This window comes from Colletotrichum navitas (assembly GCF_030913465.1).
Source record: "Colletotrichum navitas strain CBS 125086 chromosome Unknown LY79scaffold_13, whole genome shotgun sequence".
Taxonomy (NCBI): domain Eukaryota; kingdom Fungi; phylum Ascomycota; class Sordariomycetes; order Glomerellales; family Glomerellaceae; genus Colletotrichum; species Colletotrichum navitas.
Genome location: NW_026850559.1, coordinates 58,000 through 79,651, shown reverse-complemented (window position 1 = coordinate 79,651; position 21,652 = coordinate 58,000). Strand labels below are relative to the sequence as shown.

At 54.7% G+C, this 21,652-nt stretch overlaps 6 protein-coding genes across 6 annotated transcripts; 5 read left to right on the top strand and 1 right to left on the bottom strand.

Annotated features, from left to right (window-relative positions):
* Positions 1-1,101: 1,101 nt before the first annotated feature.
* Positions 1,102-2,931, top strand: LY79DRAFT_667491 (UDP-galactopyranose mutase; the record flags this gene model as incomplete). Its single annotated transcript, XM_060563386.1, has 5 exons — positions 1,102-1,112; positions 1,233-1,302; positions 1,372-1,452; positions 1,514-1,864; positions 1,915-2,931. 5 exons carry the CDS (start codon positions 1,102-1,104, stop codon positions 2,929-2,931), a joined length of 1,530 nt encoding a protein of 509 aa, XP_060416902.1.
* Positions 2,932-4,738: 1,807 nt separating this feature from the next.
* Positions 4,739-5,554, top strand: LY79DRAFT_544965 (uncharacterized protein). Its single transcript, XM_060557149.1, has 3 exons — positions 4,739-4,843; positions 4,933-5,003; positions 5,080-5,554. Exons 1-3 carry the CDS (start codon positions 4,827-4,829, stop codon positions 5,340-5,342), a joined length of 351 nt encoding a protein of 116 aa, XP_060416901.1. The 5' UTR covers positions 4,739-4,826; the 3' UTR covers positions 5,343-5,554.
* A 523-nt stretch (positions 5,555-6,077) lies between these two features.
* On the top strand, positions 6,078-14,164 carry LY79DRAFT_73130 (hsp90-like protein). The gene is made up of 4 exons (XM_060565096.1): positions 6,078-6,327; positions 6,409-8,762; positions 8,813-13,407; positions 13,461-14,164. Exons 1-4 carry the CDS (start codon positions 6,194-6,196, stop codon positions 13,905-13,907), a joined length of 7,530 nt encoding a protein of 2,509 aa, XP_060416900.1. The 5' UTR covers positions 6,078-6,193; the 3' UTR covers positions 13,908-14,164.
* A 1,747-nt stretch (positions 14,165-15,911) lies between these two features.
* Positions 15,912-16,586, top strand: LY79DRAFT_73091 (uncharacterized protein). The gene has a single exon (XM_060565095.1). The coding sequence runs from the start codon at positions 16,077-16,079 to the stop codon at positions 16,413-16,415; it is 339 nt and encodes a 112-aa protein (XP_060416899.1). The 5' UTR covers positions 15,912-16,076; the 3' UTR covers positions 16,416-16,586.
* A 1,621-nt stretch (positions 16,587-18,207) lies between these two features.
* On the bottom strand, positions 18,208-19,034 carry LY79DRAFT_544955 (uncharacterized protein). Its single transcript, XM_060557148.1, has one exon. It carries the CDS (start codon positions 18,925-18,927, stop codon positions 18,607-18,609), a length of 321 nt encoding a protein of 106 aa, XP_060416898.1. The 5' UTR covers positions 18,928-19,034; the 3' UTR covers positions 18,208-18,606.
* A 907-nt stretch (positions 19,035-19,941) lies between these two features.
* LY79DRAFT_544953 (uncharacterized protein) lies at positions 19,942-21,245 on the top strand. Its single transcript, XM_060557147.1, has 2 exons — positions 19,942-20,316; positions 20,405-21,245. Exon 2 carries the CDS (start codon positions 20,412-20,414, stop codon positions 20,982-20,984), a length of 573 nt encoding a protein of 190 aa, XP_060416897.1. The 5' UTR covers positions 19,942-20,316; positions 20,405-20,411; the 3' UTR covers positions 20,985-21,245.
* The last annotated feature ends 407 nt before the right edge of the window (positions 21,246-21,652 follow it).

Below are 21,652 nucleotides of genomic sequence, written 5' to 3'. Positions count from 1 at the left end.
GTTTATCACTGTATAGCTGCATCCCTCTCTTGCCCAGGGTCCAGAGGTTGAGTGAGGGGTGGGCAAACAAGCAAGCTGGCTTGCAGGACACAAGGGACCGGCAGTAGGTTTGCGGTTCGCAGGCATCCAGAGAGCCAGGGATGAGCGGCTAATCATCGAGCAAACTGTTTCTCGGTAGGAAGTGCCGTCAGAGGGTGCAACAAGGAAGAGAGCTTCTGCTACGTACGTACGTCACAAAATCCCGTGTCTTCCGCGCGCCAAAGCCATAAACCTCGACGTAAGGGACGTTAAAGGCTACTCATGGCTGTCTCGCCCGTATCTCGGATAAAGGTCTTGGATGAGGCAAAAGTGCTCACAAGAGGCAGGCAAGTACATCGTGTGTTCGGCATAGCAAGGACTTCTGGTAGTGAGTGTAGTGTAGGAAGAATTCGAACCTGCAGCAGCAGACGGCCAGCCAGAGAGTCGACGCCACCACCCCTACCCCCACTGAGGTACGTATCCAAATGCCCTCATGTTGTGCGATATCGCTGTGGGACATGTCTTAGCCGAACGGAGCTACACCACCTAAGGTACCCGGGTTTTGGCACTAAGAGCCGAGATACGTACCTGCAGCAGGAAAGATGGACTTTTATGGCCGCGGTCGACCAGGGGGGCCCCGCCAAACCCCTTGTCCCAAATAATAATTTGGCCCCTCCATCACAGTTGCGGTGCAGGAAGGATGGAAGACCAAGTAAGAGTAAGAGAAGCAGCAGCCGCAGTAGGCACGGTAGTCTAATAGCAGTGTACCTAGCAGCACCAGCGGCACCAGCGCAACAGACCTACGGTACCTAGTTTGCCAGTCAGTGTCTCCCCTTTTTCTTTGGAACCCATCGAAACCAGAAACCCATATCTACAGCAACGGCCACTGCATCCACCAACACGCAGCCCTTCCCTCCTCCTTTCTCTCTTTGCTGCCAAACACCCCTCCGCTCTCTTTCCAGGTTCAACTTCTTGCCTCACCATCTTGCGATCTCTCCCCCCAAGAGACGCTGTCTTTCTTGTCTAGCTCTGGACCTTGTGTCATCCTCGCATTTTCCACGCAGACCTCATACGTCCCCCACCATGGCTGACATGTGAGTATCTTTCCCGCCCACCGCAACGGTACTCATTCCGCGGCAGCTATTTCGTCTCTATCTGGCATTCCATTGTAGTTGTTGAAGAACCACACCCCGGCTGACTTCTCTCTCTCCCAGGAACGTTGATGTTTTGGTTATCGGCGCTGGCCCGACTGGTCTTGGTGCTGCGAAGCGCTTGAACCAGATTGTGCGTCCACACCGCCACATCACGGTCACTCTGGGACCCCCAAACGTCCAATGCTAATTGCCACTATAGAACGGTCCTTCATGGTTGCTTGTCGACTCGGCTGAGAAAGCTGGTGGTCTTGCCGGTACTGACACTACCCCCGAGGGCTTCGTAAGTCTAGTCTTTGTCTTGCTATGTTCGACCGACCGTTTCTAACAAGACTGAAAACCAGCTCTACGATGTCGGTGGCCACGTCATCTTTTCCCACTACAAGTACTTCGACGACTGCATCGAGGAGGCGCTCCCCAAGGAGGATGACTGGTTCACGCACCAGCGCATCTCCTACGTTCGCTACAAGGGCCTCTGGGTTCCCTACCCCTTCCAGAACAACATTTCCATGCTGCCTAAGGAGGACCAGGTCAGGTGCATGAACGGCCTCATCGACGCCGCCCTTGAGTGCCGTGTCGCCAACACCAAGCCCAAGGACTTTGATGAATGGATCCTTCGCAACTGCGGTGAGGGTGTCGCTGACATCTTCATGCGTCCCTACAACTACAAGGTCTGGGCTGTTCCCACGACCAAGGTAAGCAGTCCCGCGCTACTCGCCCGGACGCGAGAGCTAACCCCCTGCAGATGCAGTGCCAGTGGCTCGGCGAGCGTGTGGCCGCCCCCAACCTGAAGCTCGTCACCGAGAACGTCGTTCTGAACAAGGTCGCTGGAAACTGGGGCCCCAACGCTACCTTCAAGTTCCCCGCCCGCGACGGAACCGGTGGTATTTGGATTGCCGTTGCCAACACCCTCCCCAAGGAGAAGACGCGCTACGGCCAGAAGGGTACCGTTGAGAAGGTCGATGCCGACAAGAAGATTGTTACTCTTGCCGACGGCACCACCGTCCAGTACGGCAAGCTCGTCTCGACAATGAACGTCGACCAGCTTGTTGAGCGCATGGGCAACCAGGAGCTCGTCAGCCTGTCCAAGGGTTTGTTCTACTCGTCGACCCACGTCATCGGAGTCGGCATCCGCGGTGAGCGCCCCGAGCGTATCGGTGACAAGTGCTGGCTGTACTTCCCCGAGGACAACTGCCCCTTCTACCGCGCCACCATCTTCTCCAACTACTCTCCTTACAACCAGCCCGAGGCTGGCAAGAAACTGCCCACGCTGTACCTGGCCAACGGCCAGAAGGCCGAGTCGACCGACGCTAAGGAGGGTCCTTACTGGTCCATCATGCTCGAGGTCTCCGAGTCCTCGATGAAGCCCGTTGACCAGGAGAAGATCCTCGAGCAGTGCATCCAGGGTCTCATCAACACCGAGATGATCAAGCCCGAGGACGAGATCGTCTCCACCTACCACCGCCGTTTCAACCACGGCTACCCCACCCCTTCGCTCGAGAGAGAGGGTGTCCTTAAGGATCTCTTGCCTAAGCTTCTTGACCAGGGCATCTACTCTCGCGGCCGTTTCGGCAGCTGGAGATACGAGGTCGGCAACCAGGACCACTCGTTCATGCTCGGTGTCGAGGCTGTCGACAACATTGTCAACGGCGCCGTCGAGCTTACCCTCAACTACCCCGACTTCGTCAACAGCCGCAAGAATGAGGAGCGCCGCCTGGCACAGTCGTTCGCATTTGGCGCCCTGCCCTCGCACAGCAAGTAAGCTTGTGGCATGTAAGGAGGAAGGAAAAAGCGCATGGAATTTTTCGTCTTTTTGCTGTAAAGCATTTAAGTATGAGCATGAGCAATGGAAGTAGGAAGCAAGCTCTGGGGAGTGAGAAGGGTGATTTGGCTAAGCATACAAGAATACCTGGGAGTTTCGCGCTGTTGAATTGGGGGAAAATCACTTCGCTGCGCCATACCCACGATGATGTTGAACAGTCGTGCGCAACTTTAGACGCGGGAGGCACGGGTCCTTTCAAACGGGATACCTAAATAGAGTATACACGGAACGTTGGACTCTGCACAATCGTTCCAGAACGACGTTGACCGTGAGACCTGCATAAGTTCGGCCCGCGCATGCGGCAGCTGAGGGCAGACGGGTAATTAACGATCGTCGCCAACAGATGCGGCTCGGTTACTAGCGTCCGGCCCAAGTGTTACCGAATCTGTATGCTTGTTTCCCTGATAGGCCCTCGGTGGTTCTCACGTGAGCAAGCAACGAGGCTCACCAGGATCAGGAAGATCAGGAAGGAACGAGTCGCCATCGCTAGTCAATACGAGGCTCATGTTCATCCCAATGCGGCTCTGGTTCCCGTCAGAAACCGTCAAGTTTTTGCGCCATACTGAAAAGTGGCTCAGGGTCTTAATAAGAGGGAACACTATTGCACTTCCCACAAGGCCATCGCTATTAGGGTCTTTGTGGGTACTTGATAACAATGCGCCAACCCTGGGGCCAAGAAGTTGTACCCATTGGACGAAAATAGGAATGCGGAAAAGGAAAACGACCCAACGCTAATTACACGGGTGTCTTCTCCTGTAAAACGCGCAATCAGACATTGATGTTCTTGGACGGAACTGCAAGTCGGTGGTGGTGGTGGTGGTGGTAGCGCAGGCCGAAAACAGACAAAGCACCAATGACATCATTCTCACTGGTCACAAATTGCTAACGAAAGTATAAATCGTTTACCAGAGAATTGGGAGTAGGTGTGCCGCGACTCAGGTTCTCAGCGATCGTGAAGGGATGAGACGGAGGCTTCTATCTTGTGTTCCTTCAGACTTCCATCGTCTTGGGAAGCCAGAACGGGGAGTTCCAGAACTGGGAACTGGGAAGAAGTCGAGGGGAAGCAGGGGGTTGCTGGAGGAAATGAGTCGCGGATCGTTGGGGAAGGGGATTACCGTTTGGTATCTAGGTACCTAGTTAAGTAATGTACCTACTACCTACGTAGGTAGGAACCAGAGCCGGTACCGAGTCCCTGCGCTGACTGTTGTTTGGGCCAGGTCTCGTTCGATACTCGGAGCTACAACAAGAAATGTGGGATGATGGCCGGGTATAGGTTGAGACAGGAGCGGTCGACAGTTTGACGGCCTCTTTTGCAAACCAGGACCCAAAGTCCGGTCGAAGCAAAGAAGTTACGGGGAGAAACGATAGAAACAGCCCGGATGAAAAAAAAAGGAACAAAGGATGCGGATCATCTTGCAACCAAGACGAGGAGACAGTAAGAAAGTTTTGCAGCTTTGGTGTCCACTTTTTCACGGCAGCCCCAATGGCTGTGTGAGGAAGGGTTCTGGCAAGACATTGGGAGTCCGTATCCATACGCAGAAATCGCGTGAGTGGGCGAGGTGGGAAGAAGTCATTCCCACCTGTCTGTCACCCTGTCACTGATGCGGAGAGTTGATATGACGGACGGGTAACCATAGCCTGTTCTGTGCCAACCCCTCTTCCATTGGGACGACTCACTCACTGCTGACGGCTAGCTAATGTCGCCGATGGCCAAATTCGATACACATACGTCCGAGTTGGCCAACGAGGAACCGAGGTTGCTTGTCTGGTGCCTGACTATCATTGCCAACTGCAAACGGCTACCACTGTGCTGATGATGAATAGGTACCTAAACTATGTGTTTGCCTGTCTGCTGGTGGAAGGCGTCAGAAGGAAAGGGAACGGCAATGACGGCTAGACTTGCTGTCGAGGGTCCAGAGTCCCCAAATACAGAGTACGTACCTGTAGATTGTTTTGCTTGCTTGCTTGTTTCCTCTCCACTACTGTGACAAGGGCTTACATTGGCAGTTTTCCTTCGTGCTCGTTACTTTTTGTCAATCAATATTTTCTGTGCCGATGAAGAATGCTTGATGTACGCTTTGTACTTACAATATGTAACCCTATGCCGCGGAGTATATCCGAGCTATCATTTGACTAAGAGCCCTTGGCAGAGACGGACGAGAGACGTTGGCCGGCGTGGGGACTTGTTTGTGTTTAATAGCGGCACCAAGGTTTCGCTGTTTGAACTGATGGGGGCGGCGTTTGACACTCTGTGCGCGCCCACTATGTGGAACACGCTGAACCCGTCCTGGTCCTTCAAAGTGCTTCCCCCCTTTCCTTTTGATGAGGTGTTTTCCATCTCCCACTGTTAGACAGCTGGCCGAGAGTTAATGCAGGCACACCATCGCGCTTCAGTGCAACTCTGGACTTGATAGTCTTTCATGCCTTGGAAGAATAGCGCACGGCAGCGGAGAGGTTGCATTGCCTTGCGGTGTCTTTGGTCTTGGTCGGTTCAGCTTCCAGGGTGTACAAGCCGGGAAAGTTCCTTGGTTCCTAGGTAGTCCTCTGGTGTGCTGGGAGGAAGCCCTGTTCTTCTTCTGCACTGTCCAGGGGTGCCTGCTCGCTGCTTCAGCCTGCCCACCCTTACCCATGCTGCGTCTCTCTCACTCGACTGATCAGTGGTTAAACATCAGCACTTCAACTTCCTGCTCGTCCTCCGACGACAGCTGCTCACTCGTTCCGTCCGTCGCCCGACGACGCTTTCTCCGACGCATCGCCCCGTCGTGCCTTTTCCCTACCGAACTTTTGTTCTTCGAGGGCCCGTCACCGTTGTCCTCTGCATTCACCACAAGGCCAAGAACTGGCCCCTCGAACCTCTTTCCGACCGCGCGCGCGCAGACTCGGCCGTTGCGGGGCCCTGCATGCTCGATCAGAAAACACCAGCGATACGAAGCCATACAATTCTTCGTTCAACCACCCCCATTGTCATAACTCCACTACGCCTCGGAATTTTCAATGAAAACATGACCTGGGCAGTAGTGTCTAGATGAACGTCACGACTTGACCTTTGTCATTCTACCTCTCGCGACGACGACGACGACGACGACGACGGCTCTACCGAAACTCGACTAAGCCCCAATCCCTTTCATATACCCCCACCACCACCACGACCAACACCCATACTCGGTCTCCAAGCTCCGGCTTGCGCCTATGACCGGCCCCGATGATGGACGGCGCTGCCATCGGGTCGGACGACCACTTCGACCCACCCTCGCGCTTGTTTGAGCGCCTTCGCCAGATCGCCGGCTACACCTGGGACGAGTCCCGGCTCCCCTTCCACACATCCTACGACATCTGGTGCGTCCCCTCTACGGCAGGCATAATAGCCTCCTTTATCCTGCTCTCTCCCTGACGCGATACCTAACATGCGCTTCACAGGCACCTTTGCGGCACCAGATTCGTGTCGCCCTATCAGCCGTCTTCTTCGACCCACCATGCCTCGAGTCCCGGCTCGACCGCGAGGCTACAATCCGGCCGGCCGTCGCCCTCCGAACATGCGAGCTCCTCAAGCCTCCACTCAGGTATTCCAAGCGATGCCAGTAGTGACTTCTCGGCCACGTCGCCGCCGCCGCCGATCCCTTCCGGCGCTGCTGAGATATCATACATAGAGGAGCCCGTTGTTGCCCGTGTCTCATACCATGTGCTCCGGGAAGAAAGGGCGTTCCACATAGCTAAGAACCTCTTCGCCACGGCCGATCCCAATGGGCACCACATAGTCAAGCCTCTCGACCTCGTCCGCCTCGCCCCCCACTCAGGCGACCGCGGGTCCATTGTTGTCGCCATCTACCAGCACCCCGGCCAGAACTACCTGTTTGATCTCATGGATATGGGACCGGCATTCTACAAGGCCAGGAAGGTGGACGAGCGGTATGAGGCGTATCGCAAGGCGAGCTTCCGTCTGAAGCCCCCGATAGACCTGCAGTACTTTCTCGACTTTGCCATCGGCGCAAGTCAGTGTCTTGAGATACTCCACTATGGGCAGGCGATGACGCATGGGGAGATTCGGCCGGACGCTTTCCACTTCAACATTGAAACAAATTCTGTCAAGTTGATCAATTTTGGCACTGGAACGAGGTCCTTCGAGGGTGGTCTGTCTAGTACGTCGTGGTCGAGCCTGTCTAAAGAGCTGGGCGCCAAGAACAAGCTTCTATACATCAGCCCGGAGCAGACAGGGCGTATGCCGGCTGAACCCGATAGCCGGACCGACATCTACTCCTTAGGAGTGGTGTTATGGACCCTGCTCACACAGCAGCCTGTCTTCGAGGGGGAGACACCATTGGATATCGTACAGGGCGTTCTTGGACGGAGGATTCCCAACGTATCGCAAGTCCGGCTTGACATACCTGACGTCATAGGCCGCATCATCCAAAAATGCACTGCAAAGACCGTCGCAGATCGATACCACTCGGCTAGCGGTTTGAAGCACGACTTGCTCAAGGTGCAGCAGTTCCTGACTGATGGCGACTGGTTGGCGTTGAAGGAGTGGAAGATCGGAGAAAAGGACATCTCGTCGTTTTTCATCCTCCCCAGCATGATGATTGGGCGGCAGAAGGAGAGAGCAGAGGTGATTAGAGTGATTGAGCGGGTTGCCAAGAGCCACTCCATGAATCAAAAGTCGACAAATAACCGCTTTTCAGATGGATCACAACTCTCGGTTGAGCTGCCCGACTGCGGTGACTTGTCGAGTGAAGGGGCCAGCTCTGCAGAAGGCACCACCCGCCGTAGCGGCTCTTTCACACATACTACATCCTCTGACCCTAGGCAGTCAAAGGCTAGCTTCGTGCCTTCCGTTCTGTCCGATACTCAGACAATATCAGCAGACACCATCGCCTCGTCCAATTCGGGGCCATTTGGGCGTATGACGAGGCCGTGGGATAGACAGTGGGAGAGGCATCATTCGGTGTCGATCGAGACGCGGAGCCTTGCCGACGGCATTAGCACGCCCACAGACAGCAATCGGCTCAGTGCTGTTGAGTCAACATCCTCGAGCTTGTCTCGCCAGCTTGGTTCGGCCAAGTTTCGGAGACGCGGGCACTGCGAAATCGTTCTCGTGGAAGGGGCCGGTGGCCTCGGCAAGAGCTGCCTCTATCAGTCTGTACTTGCAGAGGCCAGGCGGAGAGGTTACTGCGCCACGGCCAAGTTCGACACGGCTCGCCGTACTGCTTTTGGGCCGCTGCTCAAGCTCTTGTCGTCTCTGTTTAAGCAGGTTTTTGGCGAGCGGAACACGGACACGCAGTTCCACCAGGCACTGAAGCATTATGTTCGTCCCGTGTGGCCGACGCTCCACAAAGTCCTCGGGCTACCTGACTTTCTCCTCGGTGCCCTTGACAGTCCGGTTCCTAGATCCGTCTCCATCACACAAAGCGTGGCCCAGACCCGGAGCATCAGAGCCGGCCTCAAAAGGCGCGGATCATCGCCAGGAAGCTCCCCCGGGCGCCTGACGAAGCCCAACGTTATATCGTCACAGGCATCCCAGGACTTTTTGCGAGCAGGTGGAACGACGAAGACAATGCGGTTGATGAATACCTTCCTTGATGTGCTACGCATGTTTACGTCTCACAAGTTTATATGCTTCGTGCTAGACGACCTTCACTTTGCCGACGACGAGTCAATGGAGCTGATTAGTCAGATTATTGGGGCGCGGATGAAAATGGTCGTCATCATCACTTACAGGCCGGAAGAACTGTCTCCTGAGCGGGTCCAGTCCATTATCCATCCCCCTGAATCCGAAGGTAAGTTCTCGGCCCTCGAGAGATTAGCACTGTATACTAACGATGTGCAGAGTTCCCTAGGTCAGGAGGCCCAGTGGCCACGCGCATCAAACTTACCCCCCTGGGCGAGGACGACATAATCCAATACGTTGCGACTACGTTATGCAGACCCAAAGAGGAGGTTCTTCCGTTGGCGATCGTTATTCAATCAAAAACAGCAGGCAACCCATTTTATATGCGGGAGATGCTGAGTGCGTGCTATAGGAAAAGGTGCATATGGTACGACTATAGGGACAGCAACTGGCATTTCGACCTTGACAGGCTGTTCGAGCACTTCAAGGGTGCGAGCGACTACGATATACTCGACACTGGCTTCATCACCCGCAGGCTAAACGAGCTGCCGCCGGCATCCAGAGCAATTCTCGCCTGGGCTGCTCTATTGGGGTCATCATTTTCATTTGAGCTCATTTCACGACTTCTGAGCGGCGAATTTCAGTATGAAGACGAAGGCGAAGACGAGGCCAGCTGTCGAGGACCAGGCAACGAGCAATACCACGCATCCTATACCCAGCAGGAGGCAATCAACGGGTTACAAGCGGCTGTCCAGGCATATATCATCATACCGAGCGAGACAGACGACAGGTTCCGCTTTGCTCACGACCGATTCATTCAGGCGTCGGCAGCGCTGAAAGAGTGCAACGCGCGCAAGATGCATTTTGTAATTGCACAGACACTGTTGAAGTACTATTCGGCGGACCCCAAGGCGAAAGACAACACAGCCTCGCATATTTGCGAGTCTGTTGATATTATTAAGAAGCGCGTTTTCAAGCGCCGGCCATATCGTAAGCTACTGTTCGAGTGCGCCCAAGCGGCGGTCGAGAACTGCGCCCGTCCAACTGCCTCTAAGCTATACAGCACGGCGGTCGCACTCCTCCAACCGGACCCCTGGAATGACGAGCTTGAGGACGTCTCCTACGATGAGACTATGCAGTTGCACCTGAGAGCTGCCGAATGCTACCTCTACATGGGCAACCATGTAGCCGCCAACGCTCTGCTCGACACCATCTTCGAGTGCGCGCGCAGCCCCCTCGACAAGGCGCCAGCCTATGTCCTGCAATCCAGAACCCTCGCGCAATGCGGCGACGCCAAAGGAGCCCTCGAGTCACTCAAGGAATGTCTACATGCTCTGGATGTGCAGTTCGACGATAATCCGACATTCGAGAACTGTGACGACCAGTTCGAGAAGATGTCTGTCAAGATACAAACCATGGACAAGAATGAACTTCTGAATCCGCCCCAGTCATTGGACCCTGCTCTGCCATCTGTCGGCGCCGTCCTGGCGGAGACCGTTAGTGCCGCGTGGTGGAGCGACTACCTGCGCTTCTATCACCTCTCTCTCGTCATGCTAGACCTACATCTCACCCATGGCGCCTTTCCGCAGTCAGGGATGGCGTTCCTCCATCTCGGCCTGATTGCTCTGGCTAGATTCAACATGGTCACCTTCGCCGTCGAGGTAGGCAACGTCTGCATCGAGTTACTTGATCGCTACCGCGACCCCTTCTCCATGGCTAGGGGTTACATGCTGTATGCCAACTTTATCGGGCACGTCCAGGTCCCGGTGGCTGTGGCGCTAAGCCATCTGGAGGGTTCGGTCGACTACGCAGCAGCGGCCGGCGATAGAATTTCCTCGATCCTAAGCTTCGGACTGGCGGCGCAGCTCAAGTTCTTTGCCAGCGAAAACTGCTCCGACTTGGAGGCATTCTGCCAGTACGGCTGCGAAGAGATCCCCAACTGGCATCGAGACACGAGGGGTGGCACCCTTCTCATCTCGATCCGACAGGCGTGTCGTGCCCTGCAGGGAAAGACTCGAACCACCGAGCCCCTCGAGGTCATGACTGACGAGCAGCATAATTCAGCCAACTACAAGTCGTGGCTAGAGGCCAACACGCAGAACGGCAACCGGTCGATTCTCTGGTACGAGAGCATCGAGATTGTGCCACTGTTCATCTATGGGCATTATGACCGGGCCATCGAGATCGGCCAGGCGTGCTTCGAGACCATCCAAAACCTGTGGTCCGCTCGCAACAGCAGGCTAGTCATGTTTTTCTACGGTCTTGCGCTCGCGGGAAGCATGCTCCGCAAGCTCAACGATCCCCGACTGGACCCCAACAGTCTGACCAACGAAACTGACACTACTCTGCACAAGCTCCGCGAGCTGACCAAGAGAATCAAGGAGTGGGAGGTTTATACCGAGGTCAACTACATGTCATGGTCCAAAATACTTGAGGCACAGATCGCTGAGTTGACGGAAGATTACGGCGGCGCCATTAAGCTGTACGAAGAGGCTCTGGACAACGCCGAGGAGCACAACTACCTGTTTGAGGCGGCGGTAGGCAACACGCTGATGGCGGGTACGCTCGTCAGACGCAAGGCCCGACGACTGGCCCGCTCTGCGTTCCGGGATGCCATTGCTTTCTACCGCCAGTTCGGAGCTGTCGCCGTCGCTGAACGCCTCGAAGAGGAGCACGCTGTCCTACTTCACAGTCCCGCAAGAAACCCCAGAACAACGAACGCCGCCGTGCAGACAGACTTTGCCGGTGACAGTGGTACAGTCGGTTACCGCGTCGTCGAGGGCGAAGAAGGCCCAGAGGGGCTCCAGCAGTCCAACCACACCGCCATCGCCGACATCAAGGGCGAGCGGATTGGTGCGTGGCGCGGCTCAATGCACGAACACAACGAACTTGGGGCAGGTCTACCTGCACTTGATATGATTGATCTGCATGCGATTCTGCTCTCCTCCCAGGTGATCTCTGGCGTCCTCCGGGTCGATGAACTGCTCAAGACTATGTGCGACGTCATCCTGCAGACCTGCGGCGGCTCGGCTACACTCGCTGCCATCGTCGTTCAGGACTCGGACGAGTCTGGTTGGTGTCTTGCAGCTAGTGGCGACCCGGAAAGGGGCGCGTCGGCGCATATTCCAGGCGTGCCCCTGGCAGGCACATCACTTGTCGCTGAAAACGTCATCCTCTACTGCACCCGTTTTCGAGAGGCAGTGTTCATCCCCGACATCATCAGCGACGAGCGGTTTGGGAACGTGAGTGAGGCCTGGCTGCAGCGGAACGTCCTCAGCAAGGCCATCATCGCGATTCCCATTTGCCACGGCTCCAAGCCGCTCCTCGGTGTCTTGTACCTCGAGGGCGAGCCGGGCTCCTTCACTGACCGCAACGTTTCTGTCCTGCAGTTGTTGGTTAACCAGATTGGCATCAGTTACTCCAACGCCCTGGCCATGAAAGCCGTCGAGAAGGTCTCCGCAGAAAACGTTTCCATGGTCGCCCTGCAGAAACGTGCGCTGGCCAAGGCTCTCGAGGCAGAGACCAAGGCCAAACATGCCGAAGCGGAGGCCAAGCGCAATGTCAAGTTAGCCGAAGAGGCTGCTAAGGCCAAATCCATCTTTCTGGCCAACGTCTCTCACGAGCTGCGCACGCCTCTTAATGGTGTCATTGGGAACTCCGAACTGCTCAAGGACAGCGAATTAGACAAGGATCAGCAAGAAATGGCGGATAATATCAAGGTATCCGCGGAGCTTCTGCTCACTGTCATCAATGATATTCTCGACTTTTCCAGGATGGAGGCTGACAAGATGAAACTGTACGTCATCGCCTTCAACCCCGAGGAAATGGTCCGCGAGGTTGTGCGGGCCGTGTCTTACAGCAACCGGCAAAAGACGAAGCAGAAGAACGTCAAGATTATACAAGACATTGACCTGCCCTCGATGCTCATCTTTGGGGATCCTATCAGACTTCACCAAGTCTTGGGCAACCTCATCAGCAACAGTCTCAAGTTTACCGAGGACGGATCCATAACTATCGGGGCCCGTGTCGAATCGGAGACCAACGATAAAGCTACGCTCCTGTTTAGGGTACAGGATACAGGCATCGGCATTCCTCAGCAGCAATTGGCCAAGCTCTTCCAGCCGTTCAGCCAGGCAGACACCAGCACGGCCCGCAAGTACGGCGGCAGCGGGCTCGGCCTGAGCATCTGCAAGTCTTTAATTGAAACGATGATGAAGGGTAAGATCCAGCTTGACAGTCAGGAAGGCGTAGGGACGACGGCTTGGTTCAAGGTCACCTTCGACAAGGCCAAGTCCGACGTATCCGCCGGCGACGCACAGCAAATGAAATCCCCGCCAGCCGTCGAGCGCTCTGCCTACCTCGCCGAGCGTGATTCGTCGCCAAATCCGTTCCTGGACCTTACCGCCATCTCCAAGGACCAGATCAGGATTTGCATCGCAGAGGACAACCCCATCAACCAGAAGATTGCCATCCAGTACGCGCAACGCCTGGGCTACACCACTGTCGATGCCTACGAGAACGGCCTCAAGGCTGTGGAAGGTTTGCGCCAGAAGGCGAGGGAGGGTCGGCCGTACCACGTGGTCCTCATGGATGTGCAGATGCCCGTGCTCGATGGATATGAGGCGACCAAAATGATCCGCAAGGACCCCATAGACGTCGTGCGCAAGATACTCGTCATCGCCATGACAGCGTCAGCCATTCAGGGAGACCGCGAGAAGTGTCTGGCGGCAGGCATGAACGATTACCTCGCGAAGCCGGTGCGCTCCGAGGTGCTGAAGAAGAAGCTGGATACCTACATCAGCCCTCAGGTATCCGTAAGCCAGACCCTGGTCGGGTTCTCGAGGCTCCCACGCTAACCGCCACTTAGACCGCTTCGTCTTCCGACGCCGTACGCTCTTCTTCCGCGTTACCGGCGTACGCTACTACTGATCTCAACGGTGCTGGGGCAAGCTTTCACCTGCCAATCAGGGAGAATCCGGCGTACAGTCGACCGTCGGGCAGCACCGCGGCGCCCAGTCAAATATCGAGCGACACAAGGTCGACTACTGATACAAGTTTGGTAGCCGAGACGCAATCGCAGGCTCCCTCACAGAAACGCGCATTGCGCAAACTCACCAAGACACGCACTAGCACCGAGTCGCTGCCAGCAGAGAAGCCCAGAGCAGTCCTCACCAAGAAGGCGCCGCAACGTCAGGGGACGACCTCATCGATGGACGAGAACCTCAAGCCGGAGATTATGTCATACCACGCGAATAGCCGCAACAGCACGAGCTCGCAGGGGTCGAGCGGAAAAGACAAGATCATCCCCGGGTAAGGCATCAGAAGCCGCCCTCCCCATAGGATTGGGGGCCTGGTCTAGGATGGCACGACAGTCCAAAGATGCTACCCAGGCAGCAGACTTCAGCAAGAAAAGAGACCATTTCATTCCAGCCGAAGCAGCTGCGGCTGAGTGGATACGGAGTAGTAGTTCAAGAGGAAGGCTTATACCAACAAGAGGTGGATGGTGAGATGATTAGTCGGCGGTGTGAACGCCGTGTTAACTAAACCTTGGATTCGAACCTATCCTGTCTTGTTTCACTCGAATTGGGCGCAGAAAAAGAACACAGGAGAGGGAAGGCGTCCTGACACTTGATGATTTATTTCACTGTCACAAAGAATATCGATTGGCTCTATCCGGTAGAGTGGAAGGAACAGGAGTTCAACGGTACCCTCAAGCATTCTGAATTGTTAAGGAACATTTGTTTTCAATCATAGCATGGCAATGGCATACGGTCTAATCCGTCGGTGGTGAAGAGTGGTCACCGGGGACGTGGGAGGCAAAACGATTTTATTCTGCTGTATATACATACATATGGTGATCGACAAGCCATCTCCCGTGCTTCGCAGTTGCCTGGCTCGTAGTGTCTTGCCAGTGATCTGAGTGTGCAGCGGCTCGTGTAGCCTGCAACGTCCCGTACGTGGAAGAGGTCAGCAGACTGCGTCTTAGGCACGCCCTTCTTCGGGAACCCCCTCCGTCTTCCTCTCCTGCAGTATGATCAGCCCAGCCTGCTGCAGGTAGTGCCGTTGACGTGCAGGAGATGTTTGAGACAGACGGGCATACTGACGACAGCAGAGACGAGCCAGGATTGCAATTCTCTCTGCTGATGTTGTCTTAAGTGATGTGTCACTTGCACTCAACCCCTTTGGGAAGATGCACCAAAACCCCAGAACCAATCAATGCCGCATTCCCCATGCTGATCGGGGATCCAGGAAATTTCAAATCCCATGGCACGGGTCGGTCGTCTACCACATGTTTCGGCCACCGCTCTTTGAATTCGTGTCTCTCCCTCGATCAGAATCAATCTGCACCGTTCGGGCCATTGCTTTGCTTAGATCGAGGATTTTGGGGGGGGAGGGGGTTGATTCAAAATGTCTTGGATAGGCAAAGAGCTCCCCCCCTCGAACAATCTTTCAACCCCCTGAGTCAGCCCTCGCCCATGCCTCCTTGGTGTGGTTTGGCGGCCTTCTCAGCTTGTCTTTCTCAGGAACTGGGTCGACACACAATGTCCATGGGGTTGGCATCCCTGGTTCAGAGTCAGACCCAGCATTAGGAACTTCGGGTATGGGGCTTCGGGGAATTGGTGACTATAGTCAGTGGACGACGGGATCCGACCCCCGGATGTGGGCGCAAGCCCAATTAGTCTTTTCGTGGACTGGAACGGTGAGGTTTGAAACAGACGCAGGTGTACCGGGTTGGACGTCGGATACCGCTTCGCGTCATTTCATTTCACTGATGTCTTTATCACTTCGTCCATCTTACTCACGTAGCCTTGGGAAGCTAGGGGAGTCGAATACCACGATTACACGTATTGGTCTTGCCTCAGATCTCTTTATATCTCTCGTGAAGGCTTGCAAGATCGAGGGGGACTAGAGAAAGGAGGTGAAGGAGGTGAAGGCTAGGCTTTCAAACTCCGTGTACGGGAAAGCGTCTCATATAACAACATGTAGAATGAAATAGTGGACAACTTTTGCTTACCAAAGTCCTTCGCACCTGATATTGTCCTTTGTTGGAGTTAACACCATAGTCTGGCCTTGTCCACACGGATGTAGCCAACAACGCCTCAATCTTGATGCTCCGTATCTGACCTGACACAGCCCGACAAGGCTGTCCCATCAACGGCTAGCCCGCAAGATTAGCCCTCTGGGCGAGGGAGGGGCTAGCCAGATAAGGAGGGTTCGTGATAAATGAAGGGAATTGCCCATCGTCATCAAGCCAAGCAGGAACGAGTCGCAAAATGGCCTCATTTGCAAAGCCGAGGCCGGGAGACCCCCCGGCTCTTGGAAGAAGAGACTCGACTTACTCACATCAAGCGGATCGCGACAACGAAGCTGCTGCAACATTCAAGCGACAGATTTTCGTTGTCACCCGTCCGCCTACCCCCTGCTTGGGATGCGACGTTGACAAAGGGATGACAGCCAAGGGAGCAATTCTGCCTCGTCGTTTATGCAACTGGAGACCGCAGACGGTGAGCTACGTAGTAAAGTGCTGCTGCACTTCCTTCCTTTTCCTCTTCCTCTTCCTCTTCTTCTTCTTCTTCACATGGTTGCTCTAACTCCGGTTTGTTCCCCTATCGGTCTAGTGCAAGTAACATTTAGAAACCCTGCATTACGGATGGCATCATTTGTGAGAGTGCCCGTCATCACTCGGTTGTTAGGCTGGGAATGGCTGGCTTCGTCAACCACAACCACTCGATATTTCGTGTCTCGCCACTCTTTCGTCCCATGTCGAACACCCACCCACCTTGATCAGATCCAACTTGGGCCACCCCCAAGAGGAGGATAAACTTCTCGGTTCATGTTATGCAGATACCATACCGTTTAGCTCAGATCACAGGCTCATCCCATGTTCGATAAACCTCCCCCGGGTTCACCCCTCCTCGCCCGTGTGCTTGCAGAGTTCCCTTGTCCGCAAGATCTTGGGCGAGTTCTTGTCGCCTGATGATCAGCCTAGCATGATATTTTCTCGAAGAGATCTGGTGCATGATGCATCCTTTGAATACAAACGTCTGGTCCCAGAATTGAGGTGGAACGAGGCCGAGGAGAGACGAATAGGTGACATGCGGGGTCGTGGGAAGATTGCTATGCCTTGCCGGACAGCTTCACGCCCTCCCAACCTTCCGATTTGATGATCCTTCGCTGGATGCTCAACTTTCTTCTGCTTCCTCTTGCTTCATGGTCAAGTCCCCGCTTTATCTGGGGCCGGTTTGTTACTCATCACCCTAACGGTGGGGTAGTAAAGGGCAGGGTCTCGAGTTCCTTGACTGAGTCCGATAACCGCCCAACGGCACGCATGAGCACCTCCCCGGCCGTGTCAAGAGTACCTGTACACTTCTTGGCGGTCGGTTCGGGAGACAGCCTACTGCCATTCTTCTGATTGCGATTCCCATCTCTCCGCTTTCCCGGGCGGGTTTCAATCTCCCCTGCTATGGGGAAAACATACGAATGCTCATGTCTCCGCGTCGCCCCTCCTCCTTCCCTTGCTCTAGGTATGTACTGCCTCAACCTGACTCTCTGTGCAGCATTGCTAACAACGTTTCGCTCGGTTGATGAACGGCAGAGAGCCGTTGGTGGGCGCGGCAGACCTGGATACGACGGAAGTCAAACATCGTTTCGCCCTTCGAGAGTACCTACCTATAACACCTCTGATGGACGACGTTGGGCACGGGTAGGGATATAGGATGTAAAAGATGCGACGAAACAAGATTCTGAACACAGAATGCCCACCCTGCCCTTTTCCCAGAGTAACTAGGTGCCGGTGTCGGTCCCGGTTGGCCTAAAAGAATTTCCCGTAATGGTTGGCTGGATGTAGCATCCCTGTCGTGCGCTCAAGAGAAGTTGAGAAATTGGATTAACTACAATATAAACCTACTCCAGCATGGTAAAGGCTAGCGCAGTACTTATGTTTTCTGCTTAGGAGGGAAGCTTCCCAGGTACTGCGTTAGCCCTCAACATTCTGGAGTAGGCTTGTATTGTACCGGTAGTCGACCTGCAAAAATCCTCTCCAGATCAGGGCATCGATAAAGGGGGTCGAGGGAAGGCCTCGCCTCACTGGGAAACGTCCGCATGGCCAAAGTGGCACTAGCTATCTATCCCTGTCGTTGTCTCGTTAGGGCGCTGGCGCCCTGGATTATGCCCGGCCCTGTTGAACTGCTCCTCACAACGACTCTCCCAGCTTGGGTCGACACCGTGCCGGGATTGATTCACATGGATGACGCTCCATAGTAACAACCGCAACCGAAGAAATTTCTGTCATTGGTTAATGCTGAGGCTGTGAGCAAACATCTCGCAAAGCGGCCAAAACGTGGTGAGTTTGCTGTGATAGATGAGACGAAACTCAAGTGGAGAAAGAAGAACTTGGATGCCGCCAAGTGACCGTCCAGCCTGCATCTGCCAGCACTACCTGCTCTTTGCTTGTGCATTACCCCATTTGATGACAAATGAGGAAACGTCTGGCCTGGACCTGGCGAGCGGGACAATCTCCTGCTCCGAGCATCCGAGGCGTGGTAGGGTAACATCCCTCACCACCCTCATCTATCTTCGACGCAAGCCTAGTGGGCATGTCAAGGAATGTCTGGGAAGAAGGTCGTCAGTCCGTCCATCACTAAATGGGATGGGTACCCATGATCCCAGACGGGCCAGAGCACCCATGCCTTTCCCCAGTTCGTTTTGTTATGTCGAGCGAAAAGAGATGAGATGGGTGAGGTAGGGCAGGCGAATTGGCTTTCTCCACCTAATAAACTTGTGACAAAAGCTAGCATGCCCAATGCCGCAATCAGTCGAGCTTCACGCCGCCAGCCACTCCTACCGAAACTTGGCCAACGAGCAGAGAGACTCGGAACCTGAAAAGGGGTTCCCTGGTATTGCGGTACATCAAGGTTCTGAGGAGCAGAAGAGCGGAATACGGTGGAGAAATGGAAAAACCTAGTCCTCGATCGCATGCCTTCTAGTCCTTCAGCACGTCAACATGCCTTGACCTACTGTCGTCCGCGCAATAAGAATGACGAGGAGTGATTTCCGTTCCCGAAGACCCGTGTTTCCCAATGACTCAGGGTTGATATGAGCGAAGGCTGGGAGAGGCACCGGGAAGGAAACGGCTGTATTCGAACCTCGAGCCTGGGTCCGTACGAGACGAGTGAGCATGCGCTTGCCAACGTCATGACGGAGAGACCCGCCAGAAACGAGGAAGGAATAATTGGGACAGCTGCTGGACGCCAAAAACGACTGATCGAAGTCGGACTTTTGCTCGATTCAGGGGCGGGAGGGTTACTCGCTAACAGGCTACCCGGGGGCGTCATGTAGCCTCATCGCAGATCATCAGTCGGGTCAAGACATCTTTTGGGCACGTGCTCCAGCGAGCCGAAGAAGCGGAACTGGGCGTAGCGAAGCTCCTCAGCAATGTGTGTCGGCGAGTGATATCGCCCATGATACTTATACTGAGCCTATCCGACTGTGTAGGAGTATCATTGTGCACCTGTGCGAACCCAAGGAGGTCCGCCTTGGATACGTACCTAGGCAACAGATGATTCGGGTATCGCTTGTGGGACTGACTACCGGTAACTGACTGCCTGTCTGCTAGGTTTTCTGCCTCGTTTAAGTTCCAGCGATTGATGGTTGTTGCTCAATCCCATCTAGCCCTCCCTGGTCCATCGATTGCACTTCGCTGGCACCCACGAGCACTCTCTTCTCTCCCGCGTAGATCTCCTGGGCTAGTTTCGCGGAAGATCGGCTCACCTAGAGCATGACTAGCACGCACCGCACCCAAGTTCGCACATGGCTGGAACACATGCAAAGCACATGCTTTCCACGTCCAACTGCCCTGTCGTTGACGGTCGTGTCTTGAATGATTCGATGGCCTTGAGTAGCAGCCAAGTAGGCTGGTTGTTGTTGTTGTCTGCGAAAGTTAATCTCGAAATAATGCGAGCCAAATATTGCCCAGGGGCCTATAAGGGTCCATGCCCATTGGAAGACCGGCGTCACGGCAGGTTAAACTTCATTACCAGTGCCGTTACATACCGACTTCGGCGCCGACAGGTGACCATCTCGTAAAGCCGTATGGCAAGGCGCTCATCGTAACTATCGGGGCACAGATAAGCAGCCTGAGAGGCAATCACAACAACATTTCTTGATCAGGTATTGCACTGTGTAAACAAGACGCCTGAGCAGCATGACCAACAAACGCAAGACGAACCGAGGGACCTGCCTTGGCTCCAATGGGAGGTGGTTGAGAGTGGAGCCTACATAGGTACAGGCTTTCGTTCCTCCCAACCAGGCCGGACTGGGGGCCAGATGTTAAGAATACCAACGTTTCTCGCCGTCCTACTTTGCACATCGCCAGAAGCGGGGTACATTTTGTGTTGGCGCAAGCTGAACATGCGCCGTCCGGCCATGGCCCCCATCGCACGATGGGCGTTGCATCTCCTATGCTCGGAAGTCCGCGAAGCTAGTCAGACGTCGCAGCAAACCCCGTTGAGTAGATTTTTGGAGTCAGCTCCGTCTCGAAACATCCACCAGATGCAGGGGCATTGCAATGCAAAGCCTAGTTAAAGAGAGGGTTCTCGAGCTCTGGCTGGAGGCTCCGTGAGTTCACGATACGTCAAACTGTCATTCTCAGAGCTTCCCTCGCGCGCGCTGTATAGGATAGGAATGTAAGGGCGCCACCGAATTGGGCAACACTGAGAATCTCGGTAAGTGTTTGGTGGCATGTGTGTTACGCTCCGGCTGGTGCGGTGGGGTCCGCCGGGGCTCTAACAGATACAGGGCTGATGGAAGTAGAAGGATTATGCTTCGGAGATTCGTGTTCGGCGCATGGAAGTCTGGGCAGTCTGAGATGTGGCATTATCCGACATTTGGATGTTGTCCGGTGCTCCGTGACAGAAGATGGCCGCTCATGTTCCAGCACTCGATTTACAAACCGCCTTGCGTACGAGCCACCATGCCCTTCCGGGCAGAGTCGCTGATATATCGATCAAAGAGCAATCCTTTGGGGGTGCCACAAATGGGCGAAGGAGGGAGACATCGAAGACAGGCGTACTTGAAAGATAATGGCGACTGGTGGCGGGAGCCATGGGCATCAAACACTCTGGAGACGGAATCCGAGCTTGAACCAGATTGCTGGATAAAGAAAGTCAGACACCAGAGCCGCAGTGTTATTTTTGCGCAACGGGCTCCAACCGAAGCTTGTCGTGCACGTCCTAGACAGCCTAGCTGGGACGGAAGAGGCAGTAGCGGGAAATGGGAAGGCGACGGTTCCCTTGTTGGCGTTGCGGTGACTGGAGGTGGGGGCTTGATCGTACGTACGCCCGTAAGGCGATTCACCGTAATGAGAATGATTCGACGGGCCAGTGGCTTATAGCAATTGGAAGGCGTCCGTAATGGCCAACCCACAGTTACCCGGTTGCCGTGCCCGACTGAGTGCCTGTGGAAGAACTGTTGAATTGACACCGATGAGTCTTAGCCCATATCGCTCTCTCTATCTCTCTATCTCTCCTTTCCGTAACCACATATTTTTGGAACTGGTTTTCAACAGCAGCACTGCATACAGCACTGCAGACAGCACAATGGCGTATATGTATATCTGTACAGAACACCTCTGTAGGTAAGCGTCAGTGGTATGTCGTTTTGGTAGAATACCTAGGTACTTAGTGATCTCGGAAGGTGGAGAGGGTGTCCCTATTTCCTCACAACTGTGTTTCAGATCTTTACAGCTCTGGCAGGGATCTGCCTTTTCTTGGTCCACATGCTTACTTGCTTGAGCACCCCCACCAATGTGATTGCGTAGGACCTCTTTCCGACTGGTGGGGTGGGCAAAGCGGAGCTGGCAATATCGTGGTTATGAAGAAGGAAGAGAAGACTCACCCCCCTTCCCAGCCTGTGCTTGCTCTAATGCAGTACGTACCTACCTCGCGATGCACACTTGCCTTCATCGTCGTCCAGGAAGAGCCTAGTAAAAATCACCAACAGGACCGTAACTCCCATAACTTCTCAGAGGGGAAAGTGCCGCCCTCGCTCATTGGTTAGGAT

Excerpts from the sequence above, each read along its gene's own strand:
- LY79DRAFT_544965 (XM_060557149.1), top strand. Across the intron at positions 5,004-5,079 it reads GGCTTACATTGGCAGTTTTC|AATATGTAACCCTATGCCGC; the intron begins CTTCGTGCTCGT and ends CTTTGTACTTAC.
- LY79DRAFT_544955 (XM_060557148.1), bottom strand. The coding sequence starts at position 18,927 with ATGACGCCCCCGGGTAGCCTGTTAGCGAGTAACCCTCCCGCCCCTGAA.
- LY79DRAFT_73130 (XM_060565096.1), top strand. The coding sequence starts at position 6,194 with ATGATGGACGGCGCTGCCATCGGGTCGGACGACCACTTCGACCCACCC. Across the intron at positions 6,328-6,408 it reads CACACATCCTACGACATCTG|GCACCTTTGCGGCACCAGAT; the intron begins GTGCGTCCCCTC and ends TGCGCTTCACAG. Across the intron at positions 13,408-13,460 it reads ACATCAGCCCTCAGGTATCC|ACCGCTTCGTCTTCCGACGC; the intron begins GTAAGCCAGACC and ends ACCGCCACTTAG.
- LY79DRAFT_544953 (XM_060557147.1), top strand. The coding sequence starts at position 20,412 with ATGCTTCGGAGATTCGTGTTCGGCGCATGGAAGTCTGGGCAGTCTGAG.
- LY79DRAFT_73091 (XM_060565095.1), top strand. The coding sequence starts at position 16,077 with ATGCAACTGGAGACCGCAGACGGTGAGCTACGTAGTAAAGTGCTGCTG.